This window comes from Camellia sinensis, chromosome 5 (assembly GCF_055761805.1).
Source record: "Camellia sinensis isolate YWXY chromosome 5, ASM5576180v1, whole genome shotgun sequence".
Taxonomy (NCBI): domain Eukaryota; kingdom Viridiplantae; phylum Streptophyta; class Magnoliopsida; order Ericales; family Theaceae; genus Camellia; species Camellia sinensis.
In genome coordinates this window covers 144,992,926-145,008,839 of record NC_138965.1, presented here as the reverse complement: position 1 = coordinate 145,008,839, position 15,914 = coordinate 144,992,926, and the positions used below count along the sequence as shown (strand labels likewise).

The following is a 15,914-nucleotide window of genomic DNA, read 5'->3' as shown; positions in this document are numbered from 1 at the left end:
GTAAACACTGATTACAACAAAGACTCGATATATATTCAAACACATATACAACCGAACAAACACACAAATGTTATCTACTACATGGTGTATGTGGATTAATGTTACACACTAAATGTAATATGCAACATAACACGATCATCCAGGTTCCAATGTACAATTTCCATCCTACGACGTGGTTCACATTTGACATCCAATTAACAATTGGAAAATCCAAAAACCAAATACCGCCAACCCAACCCTTGAACCCATACACACCACCCCACACATCGAACATATCAAAACGCATCAACCATCACAATGTCAAATACACACATTCAATCAGAACATTAGCCAAAGTGTGCCTATCAATGAGTGTAATAGATAGTCAATGTCCTATTAGTTAAGATGAAGGTGAAAGATGAACAAACAGAAACACACTTCAACAAAAAATAAATAAATAAATAAAATACCTTTTCCCCTCAATCGATTGGAGTCAAAATTTGACGAAGGAATCAATTCACAACCCTCAAACTTCATCATATCATCGATCATATCTACATCATTTTGAAAATGCACTGGAATTCTGCGATCAAAGCGAAAAAAACTCTCACGGTTGTTGCCTCTAGACTTTCCTAAAAGCCTTCCCAAATGTGATATGGTGAATGAGAAAACAAAGTACAATATGAAAACAAATTAGGGGTATAATAGTACACTAATATCATTAATTTACAACTCATAGGACCTTATGAAAGATATTGCTATTTAAATAGGCTTTCAAACTCTATAAGAATTTTCATTGGATTTCACATTAAATAAGTCTTCCAAATAGGACTTATAAATAATTTTCCCTTATTATTATTATTATTTAATATTAATAATTTTTTTTTTTCAAAAAAGAATACACAAAAAATTATTTTCCAAGTGTATTTAGATCAAGTGAATTTAAATTTAAAAGTAAAATTACAAAATAAAAAATTATTAAATTAAGTGAATCTAAAAAGAAATTAAAAAGGTTATTAAAAAAAAGAACAATGTCAAAGACAAAAAACATGAAAACCAAAAAATTCAAAACAACGCAAACCAAACACTATAATAAACTTCTCTTTTTTCAAATTTTTCTTCACTAATCTTTAATTTTACACATTATTTACAAATTCCTTTCAATTTTTATGTGAATTTAATAATTTAATTAAAAAATGGTGCATACACACAAAAATGTAATACTAAACATCTATATTATGACTAACTATTTAATTGTGAATAATTAACTTCTTATCGTTACTTGTATTATATTGTTACAAAAGATTTCACATATTATTTATGTGATATTTTATATATGTCATATATAAATATATAAATGTAAATTTATGTGTTACTATATTCATACATTGTCAATCTGTAATGCTATATTATTATTGAATATTTTAATTTTCTAACATGTATCGCTTTAGCAAAATAGTTATATTTGATAGGAAAAAATTGTAGTTGTTCTCCTATCAATTTATGTTTAATACATATATACATACATGTCATACAAACAAGTGTCCACGACAAACGCTTTCAATAACAAATTAAGACTTTACAAAACTCCTCTATCACGACAATAATTGTACTTTTTTTCCCCTCATAGAAAAAATCACATTATTGTGGAAAAATGGATTTTGAAATTCATAACAATATGATATTGTCTCGAACTCTTACTCATCAAAATATTTTTATTACAATGAGTTACAATGATGAGCAAGAAGAAAAACAAGAAGATGGCGAAACAAAAATTATAGAAGATCTATTGTAACATTGCTCTCCAAGAAAAGTTAGACGAGCTAAAGCAAGAATTGTTCTATCTGTTGTGAAGTTTAAGAAAAACAATGTATCTCATGCACATATTTTAGTTAAATTACAAGGAAAAAATAAATGATGCCTAAACATCATCGGAGCAACTCAATGATGTAGAAAGTAAGTATATCAAATAAAAAGGTTTCGATAAATTTTTGTCATATATTGATTATTTATAGATGACATAATAAATCATGTAACTTGACAATTTTATGAAAGTGACCCTTGAAGCACTTATAAGCATGGATCTATAAACATTATGAAAACAATTATGAAATTCTTATATCGATCGAAATATTAAGCTAAAATATTATTTCATTTTTTTTAAAAACTATTTCACATTTTCTACATAAATGAATATATACTAATAACTAATGTTATATTTTTCATCATGCAAGATATTTGTGGCACAGGAAACGAGACTCAACAGCTCTTGATATATAAAAATATATTATATATTGATATTAATGCATTCTTACACCAATAGTATGCAAATAGCGGCATACGCCTATTTTTGGAGGGTTCCTTCCCGATAAAGGGTTGGTATTTTTTTAATATACATCATTTTTAACATGGTATCAGAGCAAGTTTAGAACCTAATATTTTCGCTTCCCTGGCGGGCGGCAACCTCACCTTAGCTGCCCGTCGAACCTCAACCTAGTCTGCTAAAATTTTCTACACATACCTTCCACAGCCGTACCTCTGCAAGAAGAGAAGCTTCGCTCCATCATTTCCTTCCACGAATCTTCTTCGTGGCTTTCGCACTCTTTCCACCACTCCCTCACTGTTGACTACCGACTGGCAGAGCTCGTGCGCCATTTTAGCGAGCAAGGTGGTGTCGCAGCAGCAAGACACCACCGTGCAAAGCGGGAACGCCGACAACATCACCGCCGTTAAACGGCCACCAAACCCTAGATCTCGTCACCAGTCGAGAACTCCCTCGGCGGTAGCATCCACTGGAACTACGATCTCCTCCTCCGCCACCGACTCCACTGTGAGAATATGTGTTCTTCTCGGATTAGGAATAAGTGTCCTATGTCTATTAGACTTCTATATATCTCAGTAATGTATTCATGTAGGGTTAGGAATTAGTGGTACTCTATATAAATGATGTATGTATTCTTTGTTCAAATTAATTTCAAGACTAATATACAGTTTTGTTCAGAAAACTTACATGGTATCAGAGCTTGGTTCGAAACCCTAATCTGAAGGATTCGAAACCCTAGCAACCATCTCTGTTCGTTTTCGTCTGGTTCGAAATCAACCCAACCATCGTGATTCGTCTGTCCATCGCGATCCATCTGGGTTCAGGTCAAGACCCATTGTCACAACCTGCTGGTTGTCTGTTTCTGCCTCTTCCGTGCCTTCTTGCAAAGTCGAAACCCTAACAGCCGTAGCCTCTCTGTTCAGTCGCAACCCATCGACTGTAAATCACGATCAATTATCGCCCTTGCATCATCGTATCTCTCTCAGTCCTCGTCGGCTTCATCTCGGTTCATCATCGCAACTCCCTCTTGCGATTTTCTGACTTTGGTTCTCTCTCTCTCTGTGGCTTCATCTCGATTGCCGATTCATCATTGCGACTCTCTCTCGCAACCCTGGTTCTCATCTCTCTATCTCTGTCTCCGTGATTTGTTATCAACAGTATTAAAACCCTTATTCCTCTTTGACCCATTTGTCTTTAGTTTATTACAATAATGGACCCTAAAATTCAAGCTATTAAATGTAAACTCAATGGTGGCAATTATGCCTATTGGGCCAGTGTTATGAAAAATTTTCTTCTTGGTCAAAAAAAATGGGGCTATGTTTCTGGTTCTGCTCCTCGTCCATCGGACCCAAAAGTAGAAGGGTATCTGTCTTCCTGTGACACTTGGGATTGTGATAATGCCCAAGTTCTTACCTGGTTTCATGACTCTGTGGATGACCGTATTGGAATGATGTTTTCCAAGTACAGTACTGCCAAGGAAGTATGGGATTATTTACTCGGTGTTTATCAGCAGTCCAATTTTGCCAAGCGGTATGAGTTGGAAACAACTATTCAGGGTGCTCGTCAGCGGGATCAAACTATTCAGGACTTTTATATTGAGATGACAGGTCTCTGGGATCAGTTGGCTCTTATGGAACCACCTAGTCTCAAGATACTAGACGCTTATATTGAGTTTCGGGAACAGGGTCGTTTAGTCCAGTTCTTAACAGCTCTCTCCCCTCAGTATGAGGCTATTCGAGGTGGCATCCTTCACCGATCTCCTCTTCCCTCTGTGGATGCTATTGTTCGTGAACTCCTCTTCGAGGAAACTCGTCTTAAGACGGCCAGTCAGACTTTGCCTCCTTCTGTATTCTTGGCTCCTGCCAAGCCGCCCTTGTTATCGACCCCTCCTTCTCATCAACTTCAGGCCACTGCAAAACCCAAGAGAGGACCATTAGGGCTAGATGAGTGTGCTTTCTGCCATCAGAGGGGTCATTGGAAGAACAATTGTCCTAAAAAGGGACGTCAGCCTGCTCCGTCTTCTCAGACACAGTTCCGCGGTACTACTTCGAGTACTTTCCGACCTCCTGCTGCTTACACTGCATCTACTCCGGCTCCCGATCCTGACTTGGCTTCCCTGAGTGCTCAGGTTGCACAACTTCAGCATATCTTGTCCACCTCTCAGTCATCCCCATCTGCCTCCGCTCTTACCTCTCTTCATTCAGGTTTGCTTGGGTCTTCTTCAGGTATCCCTTCTTCTGTTTGGATTTTTGATTCTGGTGCCTCACATCATATGACTCCTTACCTTTCCTTACTTCAAAATTGTATTCCCCCACCCGTTCCTATTACTATTAATACTGCTAATGGATCTGGTATGTCTGTTTTATCTGTTGGGTCTGTCTTACCCTCTGCCATGTCTGCTGTTACTATTTCTTCTGTCTTTTATGTTCCTCAGTTATCTGTCAGTTTGTTATCTATCAGTCAACTTGATGCGTCTGGTTTTGATGTTATCTTTTCCTCTTCTGTCTGTTGTGTGCAGGATCGGGTGTCCAAGAAGCAGATTGGGATCGGTCGTAGAATTGGAGATCTCTATGTGGTTGAAAGCTTGCATCTCCCCTTATCTACCTCTCCAGCTGCACTTTCCTCGTTTCAATTAGATTCTCAGTCGAGTCAGTTTTACTTATGGCATTCTCGTCTTGGTCATTTGTCTGTTGACCGCTTACGGTCGTTAGCTCAGTCAGGATTATTGGGTAAAGTTTCTCCTAGTCAAATTGATGAATGTCGGGGGTGTAAACTTGCTAAAATGTCGGCTTTACCTTTTAATAAAAGTACGTCTATTTCTGTTTCTCCTTTCTCTCTTGTGCATACTGATGTCTGGGGACCCTCTCCTGTTCTTACTAAAGGGGGTTCAGTTTATTATGTGTCTTTTGTAGATGATTGCACCCGTTACACGTGGGTTTATCTTATGACTCATAAGTCTGACTTCTACCAAATATATCGTACTTTCCAGTCTATGGTCACTACACAGTTTGGATCTACTATTAAATTGTTGCGGTCTGACTTGGGTGGGGAATACTTTAAAACTGAATTCTGTGAATATTTGGCCAACTTGGGTACCATTCACCAAACTTCTTGTACTGATACACCTGCCCAAAATGGCCGAGCTGAGCGTAAACACCGTCATCTTCTTGAGACAGCTAGATCTCTTCTTCTCTCTGCCTCCGTTCCAGCTCCGTTTTGGGGTGAGGCAGTTCTTACTGCTGCTTTTCTTCTCAATCGTATGCCTACCCCCCTTCTTTCGGGTCGGTCTCCTTATGAGGCTCTCTTTTCTCAACCTCCTAATTACTCCCTCCTTCGTGTATTTGGGTCTGCGTGTTTTGTCCTTTTACCCCGTAAAGATAGGACTAAACTTAGTGCCCGATCTGTCCTATGTGTTTTTTTGGGATATAGTCTCACTCAGAAAGGTTATCGTTGTTATGACCCTGTTTCTCGTCGCCTTTATGTCTCCCGCCATGTTGCCTTTCTCGAACGTCTATCTTACTTTCAGCTTCCTCCTCTCACCGCCCCAGTTTCCAAAGAGGATTTGGTTCATATTGATCCATTTCCTTCTGAGGTCCCATCTGATGAGTACATCTCCACAGTTCCTCCTGAGCTTATTCCATCTTCTCCTTTTGCTTCACCTCTGACTACTTCTCCTCCTTCGCCTCCTCCTTCGTCTCCTCCTTCGCCTTCTCCTTCTCTTTCTTCTTCTCCTCCGTTGTTAGTTTATTCTCGTCGTAAGGCTCCTCCTCTACTAGTTGTCTCTACCCCTGCTGCTGATCCTCCTGCTTCTGACGACTCTGATCCTGCTGCACACCGATATCCTCCTCGAGCGCGTCATCCTCCAAAAAGGTTGGGTTGGTCTAATACTTGTTTTTCTGCTTCCTATCGTACCTTTTTGTCTGCTATTCACTCTTTTGCAGAACCTCAGTCTTACAAGGAGGCCTGTCAGGATCCTCATTGGGTTCAAGCTATGGAGGATGAGTTGTTTGCTCTACAGAAAACGAGTACTTGGGAGTTGGTTCCTTTACCTGTTGGTAAGAATCTAGTTGGTTACAAATGGGTCTACAAAGTCAAGACTCATTCTGATGGTTCTCTTGAGCGCTACAAAGCTCGTCTGGTGGCCAAAGGTTTCTCCCAGGAGTATGGTATTGATTATGAGGAAACATTTGCTCCTGTTGCCAAGATGACTACTGTCCGTACTTTGATTTCTGTCGCTGCTGTTCGTTCTTGGCCCCTTTATCAGATGGATGTTAAGAATGCTTTTCTTAATGGTACTCTCACTAAGGAGGTTTACATGCGTCCTCCCCCTGGTCTTCACCATTCCTCTGGCCAAGTCTGTCGTCTTCGGCGTGCTCTATATGGTCTGAAGCAGTCTCCTCGTGCTTGGTATGATCGCTTTCAGACTGCTGTTACCGAGCTTGGGTTTCATCCTTCTGCTTCCGACTCTGCTTTATTTCTAAGACATACCTCGGCTGGTTTTGTTGCCCTCTTACTATATGTAGATGATATGATCATCACTGGCTCTGACTCTTCTGCTATCTCTGAGGTCAAGCAGCATCTCTTTCGCACCTTCGAAATGAAGGATCTGGGACCATTGCCGTATTTTCTTGGCATTGAGGTGGCTTCTTCTCCTAAGGGTTATTTTCTGTCCCAGGCTAAGTATGCTAACGAGGTTATCCATCGTGCCAGACTTACTGACACTAAGCTGTCTGATACCCCCATTGAACTTAATGTAAAGCTCAACACTACTGATGGGGTTCCTCTAGATGATCCTACGTTGTATCGCGAGCTTGTGGGTTGCTTAGTCTATCTGACAGTTACTCGCCCTGATCTTGCCTATGCTGTCCATGTAATTAGTCAGTTTGTTTCTGCCCCTCGCTCTACACATTGGGCTGCTTTGCTTCGGATTCTTCGTTATCTTCGCAGTACTATCTTTCAGGGCTTGCTGTTCTCTTCTACTTCTTCCTTAGACTTGGTGGCTTATGCTGATGCTGATTGGGCTGGTGATGTTAATGATCGTAAATCTACTTCTGGTTTCTGTATGTTTCTTGGCGATTCCCTAATTTCTTGGAAAAGCAAGAAACAGCCTGTTGTTGCCCGTTCTACTGCCGAAGCTGAGTATCGTGCTATGGCTCATGCTACTGCTGAAATTGTCTGGCTTCGTCAGCTCTTATCTGAGTTGGGCGTCCCTCAATCTTCCCCAACCTCTCTCTATTGTGACAACCGAAGTGCTATTCAAATTGCTCATAACACAGTCTTCCATGAACGGACAAAACATATTGAGATTGATTGTCACTTCGTCCGTCAGCATCTGCAGTCTGGCTTTATCTCGCTTCCTTTTGTCTCTTCGGCTCTGCAACTTGCTGACTTCTTCACTAAGACTCACACCACTGCTCGGTTTCGGTTTTTTCTTGACAAACTCTCAGTGTTTTCTGCTAAAACACCTTGAGTTTGAGCGGGGGTGTGAGAATATGTGTTCTTCTCGAATTAGGAATAAGTGTCCTATGTCTATTAGACTTCTATATATCTCAGTAATGTATTCATGTAGGGTTAGGAATTAGTGGTACTCTATATAAATGATGTATGTATTCTTTGTTCAAATTAATTTCAAGACTAATATACAGTTTTGTTCAGAAAACTTACATCCACATCGTCGGCGAAGTCCAGTTCCCCGTCCACCACTGCCTTCTGGCCCTCCCGGGCGTCCGAAATGAGTACCTCACTCGCGTCATTAGCCATCCTCAGGCCTTAGCTCCTTGAGCAGACGAAGAGAAATGGCGGATGACTTGGTGATGGACTTGGAGGCACTTCGTCAACTTCAAAGCATTGCAAAGAGGCCCCGTGTTGTCTCTCTCATTTCCTCTGAAATTCGCAACTTGGAAAAGCTGTCAAAAGAGGCTGCCTCTACAGTGACCTCTCAAGCACAAACTCCAAGCCCAGCTGTTGCACCCTTCCACAAACAAATATAATATATTATATAACTATTATGTTAACTATTATATCATATAATATATTATATTTTGATATATTATATAACTATTATGTTAACTATTATATAATATAATATATTATATTTTGATAGCCAACACCGGCCCACGGGAAAATCAAACTTGAATCTTCCTTTATAATGCACCACACTCTCTCTCTCCACTTTATCACATGGGCTTGTCCCTTCTCTCACCTCCGTTTGATTTTCAAATCAATTTCTTTTATTTATTTATTTTTTTTTATTTTTTTTTTCTCCAAATCACTTTTCATCTTTTTTTTCGATACCCACTCTCCAATAATCTCTCTTTTGTAGGGGCCCTCACCCCCACTTTATTTTGAAACCATCCCACTGATGTTTTTCATATAATCCATCTCCAAATATTTTTATCTCTTTTCTTTATCCCTTGTTTTCTTTCATTTTATTTTTATTTTTAACCAAACCAAACCAAAAAAAAAAAAAAACCTTAACAAAACAAAACAACCTTTTACAAACTTGTCATTTCTTCATGCCGGGGATCAACCCCAATCCGCATTTTACACCAAAAAAAAAAAAAAACAAAAACAAAAAACAAAAAACAAAAAAAAAACAAAAGCAAACAAACAAAAAAAACCAAAAAAAAAAAACACCAAACACACATCACAGGCGGGATTTTTCTTCTCTACTCTGCCGTCGGTCTCTTCTTCTTGCCTCCGTACTGAGCGGCCCTTGCCGGTGTTGCCTCCGTGCTTCCTAGATCACCCAGCAAGTTGCCTCCTCCCTGCTCCTCCACTGCAGCATATGGCGGCCCTCCAAATCGGAACATCACGGTGGCCTTCCGCTTCAGCTCCTTGTTTTCCACCTTTAGTACACTTATCTCTGCTCGCACATCCTTATACATGCGTTGGAGCAGAGCCAGTTGGGCGTTTAACTGCTGCACCTCATTTGTCCTACTCTGCAGCCGGTTCGACAAATTTGTAACCGCAGTCATGGTTTCCACACATGACTTCAATGTATACTGATTGGCCTCCACATCCGACTGCACTGCCATTCTTTGCTCCGCAGACCGCATAGGAAAGTTCAACGGAGCAAACTCCGGGGCGCTTGGTTGAGGTTCCAGTGCCACCGCACCAGTTATCTCTCTTGTTGACTCGTTGAGGTCGGGAAAGAGAGTGAGCAGACCGCGGGAAGACGAAGCCATTTTTCTGGGCAACAGAGTGTTACAGAGTATCTTTCTCAGCAAAACGAAGAATTTTTCAGAGGTTTCTCTCAGTTTTTCTATCTCAGCTTCTGCCTCTGCCTCAGCCTCCGTCTTGGTTAAATAGCCGAGGCAGCCACGCGTATCGCGCGCCACTTGACGCCAGACGACAAACGGGCGCGCCAGCCAAGGCACTCACGTGCCTCGCCATCATATCTGGCACGCCTTTTATGGATTGGGCACGCCTTTTGATGGCACGCCTTTTGAAAGATTGGGCACACCTTTTGAGGGTGCGACTTTTTAGGGGTCCGACAAGACTCTGTAAACTGTCCCGACATTGATTCCGGTTAGCTCCTTTATGGGTCCGACAAGACTCTGTAAACTGTCCCGACATTGATTCCGGTTAGCTCCTGTATGGGTCCGACAAGACTCTGTAAACTGTCCCGACATTGATTCCGGTTAGTTTCTACAAGGGTCCAGCAAGACTCTGTAAACTGTCACAACAACTGTCACAACATTGTCTGCTACAACGGTCCGACATGACCCCATAAACTGTCTTCTACATCGGTCTGACACCGCCATCCAGTGTCCTCTACAACGTTATGACACCACCATCCAGTGTCTTCACCAATGGTCTGACACGACCATACAGTGTCTCCTATCCTCTTTTATTTTTATGTATTTTCTTGTTTTGTTACTCTCTCCAAACTCAAGTTGGTTAGTTCCTATCCCCCTTGAGTTTGCGGGGGGCTGTTAAAATCCACCTACTACACACCTGTAGAAATTTAATGTATAAAGAGAAATAGAGAATTGTATTATTAATTGATTTATATTGATATCTATTACAATGATTCATGATTCCTATATATAGAAGAGGGTGAGTGTGTAGTAGGTAAGGAGTAGGTGAAGTGGAGGTGGTAGTGGTGTAGTGGGTTAGGTTTAGTGGAGTAGGTTTAAGTGGGTGAAGTAGGTGGATTTTAACAGCCCTCCACAAACTCAAGGGGGATAGGAACTAACCAACTTGAGTTTGGAGAGAGTAACAAAACAAGAAAATACATAAAAATAAAAGAGGATATGAGACACTGTATGGTCGTGTCAGACCATTGGTGAAGACACTGGATGGTGGTGTCATAACGTTGTAGAGGACACTGTATGGTGGTATCATAACGTTGTAGAGGACACTGTATGGGGGTGTCATAACGTTGTAGATGACACTGTATGGTGGTGTCATAACGTTGTAGAAGACAGTTTATGGGGTCATGTCGGACCGTTGTAGAAGACAATTTATGGGGTCATGTCGGACCGTTGTAGCAGACAATGTTGTGACAGTTTACGGAGTCTTGCTGGACCCTTGTAGAAACTAACCGGAATCAATGTCGGGACAGTTTACAGAGTCTTGTCGGACCCTTGTAGAAACTAACCGGAATCTATGTCGGGACAGTTTACAGAGTCTTGTCGGACCCTTGAAGGAGCTAACCGGAATTAATGTCGGGACAGTTTACAGAGTCTTGTCGGACCCATAAAGGAGCTAACCGGAATCAATGTCGGGACAGTTTACAGAGTCTTGTCGGACCCTTGTAAAAGTTGCACCCTCAAAAGGTGTGCCCAATTTTGTCAAAAGGCGTGCCATCAAAAGGCGTGCCCCAATCCATAAAAAGGCGTGCCATCAAAAGGCGAGCCCAAGTCATAAAAAAATGTGCCGGACATGATGGCGAGGCACGTGGGCGCCTTGGCTTGCGCGCCCGTTTGTCGTCTGTCGGTAAGAGGCTCGCGATGCGCGTGGCTGCCTCGGCTATAAGACAGAGGCTGAGGCTGAGGCAAAAAACCTGCGAGAGATATTCTGAGAGAGATTTCTGAGAGAGATTCTGTAACACTCTGTTTTCTGAGAGATTGCTGAGAGAGATACTGTGTAACACTCTGTTGGCTTCATCGTCTTCCCGCAGGCTGCTCACCCTCTTTCCCGACCTCAACGAGTCAACAAGAGAGAGAACTGGTGCGGTGGCACTGGAAACTCAACCAAGCGCCCCGGAGTTTGCTCTGTTGAACTTTCCGATGCGGTCTGTGGAGCAAAGAATGGCAGTGCAGTCAGATGTGGAAGCCAATCAGTATACTTTGAAGTCTTGTGTGGAAACCATGACGGCGGTTACAAATTTGTCGAACCGGCTGCAGAGTAGGACAAATGAGGTGCAGCATTTAAACTCCCAGCTGGCTCTGCTCCAACGCATGTATAAGGATGCGCGAGCAGAGATAAGTGTGCTAAAGGCAGAAAATAAGAAACTGAAGCGGAAGGCCACTGTGATGTTCCGATTCGGAGGTCCGCCATATGCTGCAGTGGAGGAGTATGGGGGAGTGAACGTGCTCGGTGGACAAGGAAACACGGAGACCGGACTGGCACGGGACACCCAAGATAAAAGTAAGAAGAAGAGACCTGCAGTAGAATAGAGAAGGGAAAAGAAAAATTCCACTGTGGGTGTGGTTGTTTTTTTTTTTTTTTTTTGTTATAATTGTGATCGGGGTTGATCCCTGAGATGAATAAAAGATGGTTTGGTGTGCAAAGCTATATGGTATGAATGGAATTTAAAAAAGATTAAAAAATAATGTGAAAGAAAAATAAAGAAAGAAATAATAAAAATATATTTGAAATCAAAATGAAAGATGGGAGAAATAAGGAAAGTGGTTTGGAGAAAATAAATAAAAATAATGGATTTTGAAATCAAACGGAGGAGAGAGAGGGGACAAGCCCATGTGAGAGAAAGAGGGGAAAAATGATAGCCAATGCACCCAAAAATAATCTAGCTGCTATCCACAGGCGCTTAGGGGAAGGAAATGGTAGCAAGAGACGGCCAACACCATATATGGCTATAGCAAAGAAATGGAGTATCAAGCTCAATGGGCTAGGGTTTAGACCAGAGAGTAAAGCCACTGGTCCTGTTGAACACACACCTCCAAGGCTCAAATAATCAAAACATGCTTCACGCATTTCCTTCCTTGCTTGATCAGGAGATGCACAAAACACCTTATACAGGCTCCAGTCATTCCTCCACCAGTTAAAGGATGACGCATGTTGAAAGCATCACCTATTAATAGTGCTCCAGGAGTAGGGTAAGGAGCAGCTGGCATACTTCTATTGGGCATTGTTCTAATACTTCCCTTATCAATTGCAGCTATAAATGAATCATGCAGCTCAGGTGGAACCTGGGGAGCCACCAGAGGGAAGCAAAGCCGAAGGCTGCTGCAAAGCCGAAGGCTGTAAAAGCGAAAAAGGAAAAGAAGGCTCCGGCTAAGACAAAAGCTGTTGCGCCAAAAGCTAAAGCCGCTGTGAAGCCCAAGCCAGCGGCAAAGTCCAAGCCAGCTGCGAAGCCAAAAGCTGCTGTGAAACCGAAGGCTGCCGTGATGCTGAAAGCTGCAGTGAAGCTCAAGGCTGTGGCGAAGCCCAAACCAAAGCCGAAGGCGAAGGATCCTAACAAGAGGCAAATGAGCATGGAGGAGAAGCATAGATTGAGTGTTGGGTTGCAGAGTTTGCCCCAGGAAAAGATGCCACAGTTAGTGCAGATTATGAAGAAGAGGAATTCACATTGGCCTCAAGAGAGAGGATTTAGGCAGTGATGGGAAGGTATGTGTAGAAAATAAGCGGAATAGGTTGAGGTCCGGCGGGCGGCCAAGGCGAGGTTGCCGCCTGCCGGTGAAACGAAAAATACTAAGTGCTTAACCTTGCTCTGATACCATGTAGAAATTTAATGTATAAAGAGAAATAGAGAATTGTATTATTGATTGATTTATATTGATATCTATTACAATGATTCATGATTCCTATATATAGAAGAGGGTGAGTGTGTAGTAGGTAAGGAGTAGGTGAAGTGGATGTGGTAGTGGTGTAGTGGGTTAGGTTTAGTGGAGTAGGTGAGGTGGTAGTGGTGTAGTGGGTTAGGTTTAGTGGAGTAGGTTTAAGTGGGTGAAGTAGGTGGAGAGTAGGTGGATTTTAACAACACCTACCACTACCACCTACTACACACTCACCTACCTCACCTACTCTCCACCTACTCCTCACCTACTCCTCACCTACTACACACTCACCCTCTTCTATATATAGGAATCATGAATCATTGTAATATATATCAATACATCAATCAATAATATACATCATTTTTAACATATACAATAGTTGGTTCAATGAATTTGTATTATGAGATGAACTATTCAACAAAATTGTGTAATTGTGCAATTAATTTCATACCTTCAAGTGTATTACAGGTACGGATTATTAAAAATTGAAGTAAGAAGTTGATAGAAAAAGATTTGTGTAATACTATATATTTAAAGGACATGTTTATTATTTAAGATAAGATTGTGATCTTAATAATTTAGCTATAAATTAATGTATATGTTTATAAAATTTCTCATTTATCATTTAAATTCTTCAACCGAGCATATTCATTTCTTGCTTAGTTGTATTTTGGATACATATCAATTTATCTATACAAGTCTTCATATTTTGTATACATATCACATACCAATTTAAGAGACACACATAATTACAGTATTAATAGTTGATAAAAAATCACATGTCATGTGCAATGTACGTGCCCAACCACTAGTCTTCCCAAAAGTCCAAACTGATCACCTCACTTACCTTTTCCCACAATAAGAATGCAGCTTGAAATGGATGGATGTTTATGCTTTCAGTTTAGGTGACTTCTGATAAATTGAAATGACATATCGGTATTCATGTTTCTTGACTTTGCAAATGGAGGTTTTTGTACTTCTCTTCGAATTATCATGCACAAGAAGTGTATAAATCCAAACCAAACCAAGCCTTAAGTCCCATCAAATGGGGTTGGCTACATGAATCTTTCTTCTACACGCAGCCCTATCAAAGGCCATTTCATTAGTCAAATTAAGTAGATTCATATCTCTATTTACAACGTTAGCCAACGTTAATCTAGGCCTACCCCGTCCCCTAATACTTCCATCTACTGTTACAACATCGCATCTCTTTACTACTGCCTCTGTTGGTCTCCGTTGAATATGACCAAACCATCTCAATCAATTCTCTCTCAACTTATCTTCTATCAGTGCTACTCCTACCCATTTCTGAATACACTCATTTCTAATTCTATCTTGTCTAGTCTTATCACACATCCACCTTAGCATCTTCATACAAGAAGTGTATAAATATTCTTTGAAAGTGTCATATTCTTTCAGATTTTTATTATGGCATAGAAAACCAATTCTCTATAAGATTAGTACCGACACTCGCATCATATAGGATTGTGTTGGCATTTAAATAGGTTGTTATTGGATTACATTATTTTATCTTTGTATTAACTTTGCTGCTAGTTCTTCATCATATAAAAGTTTGTGATTTATTTGCTACTTCTATCAATTTCAACTGTGTTACTTGTATTTAGGCTTCTTTTATTTTATTTTTATACTAGTTACATTTCTGATATAGTTACTGCGAATGCTTTGCTGCTGGTCTCTATTGTGTTGAGCCTTGTTCATGTCAAGATTGCTTTAACAAGCCAACTTATGAAGACACTGTTCTGGAAACGCGCAAACAGATTGAATCTCGCAATCCACTTGCATTTGCTCCTAAAGTGATTATGAGCTCTGAACCATTTCCGGAGTTTGGGGTAACAATTTATCAAGATCTAAGAATGAAGACAATTTTTAAGTATTTTAAATCATGTGCACATTTACGAGGATAAAACAAATTTCATGCTCACACTGTTTTTTTCAATCCAGGATGAAACTAACAAAACTCCATCTTCGGCTCGACATAAAAGAGGATGCAACTGTAAAAAATCCAGTTGCCTGAAAAAATACTGTGAATGCTTTCAGGTTTTCTTCCTTTTTGCTCATTTTGTATTCTTCATATATTCTTCTAAGTTTCTGTAAACTGATGTGGACATTGTCATTTGTGTTGAAAAAGGGTGGTGTTGGATGCTCTATTGGCTGCAGATGTGAAGGATGTAAAAATCCTTTTGGTTGCAAGTATGGTGAGTATTTACTAGATGCTTCCAAGGGTCCATTGACGATATTAGAAAAGTATAAAATTTATATTTATCTTACCATTTTCAAGTATGAAATTCCTTAAACTAGTTTCTTGCAAATATGTTATTATCATATGTTACATGGACTTGGGTACGAGTATCAGTGTGGGTGCAAGTCCAAGTGTCAAACCTTCCTAAACATAAATTTTAGGATATTGAGATGTGTTAAAAAAAAATGGGAATGGATATGTGGACATGTCCTCAAAATTTGTATCTATTGCATATTTTATAATATTCTTAGATAATATGATGCAAATTATTTAGGAATGTATACAAAATTAAATAAGATTTAGAAAATTTATGAAACTTCTCATCCTTGTCAGAGGCAGAAATATGACTTCACTACCAAATATGAGTTTCTTTCTCTTCAACCAT

General features: G+C 40.3%; 1 protein-coding gene and 1 long non-coding RNA gene across 6 annotated transcripts in view; one reads left to right on the top strand and one right to left on the bottom strand.

Moving 5' to 3' along the window:
- LOC114281517 (protein tesmin/TSO1-like CXC 2) overlaps positions 1–15,914 on the top strand; it is a 34,380-nt gene that overhangs the window by 13,398 nt on the left and 5,068 nt on the right. For all 5 annotated transcript variants that reach the window (XR_014330271.1, XR_003635937.2, XR_003635938.2 and 2 more), the window contains exons 6-8: positions 14,939–15,119; positions 15,232–15,327; positions 15,419–15,485. Coding sequence is in view for 2 of the 5 variants with exons in the window: in XM_082869960.1 (XP_082726086.1) it covers positions 14,939–15,119; positions 15,232–15,327; positions 15,419–15,485 (344 nt within the window). In the remaining 3 variants the exon portion in view is untranslated. The remainder of the gene's footprint in view (positions 1–14,938; positions 15,120–15,231; positions 15,328–15,418; positions 15,486–15,914) is intronic.
- On the bottom strand, positions 8,540–13,638 carry LOC145790905 (uncharacterized). The gene is made up of 2 exons (XR_014330272.1): positions 13,476–13,638; positions 8,540–10,261 (listed from the first exon to the last, which is right to left on the bottom strand). It is a non-coding gene; the product is annotated as an uncharacterized LOC145790905 (long non-coding RNA).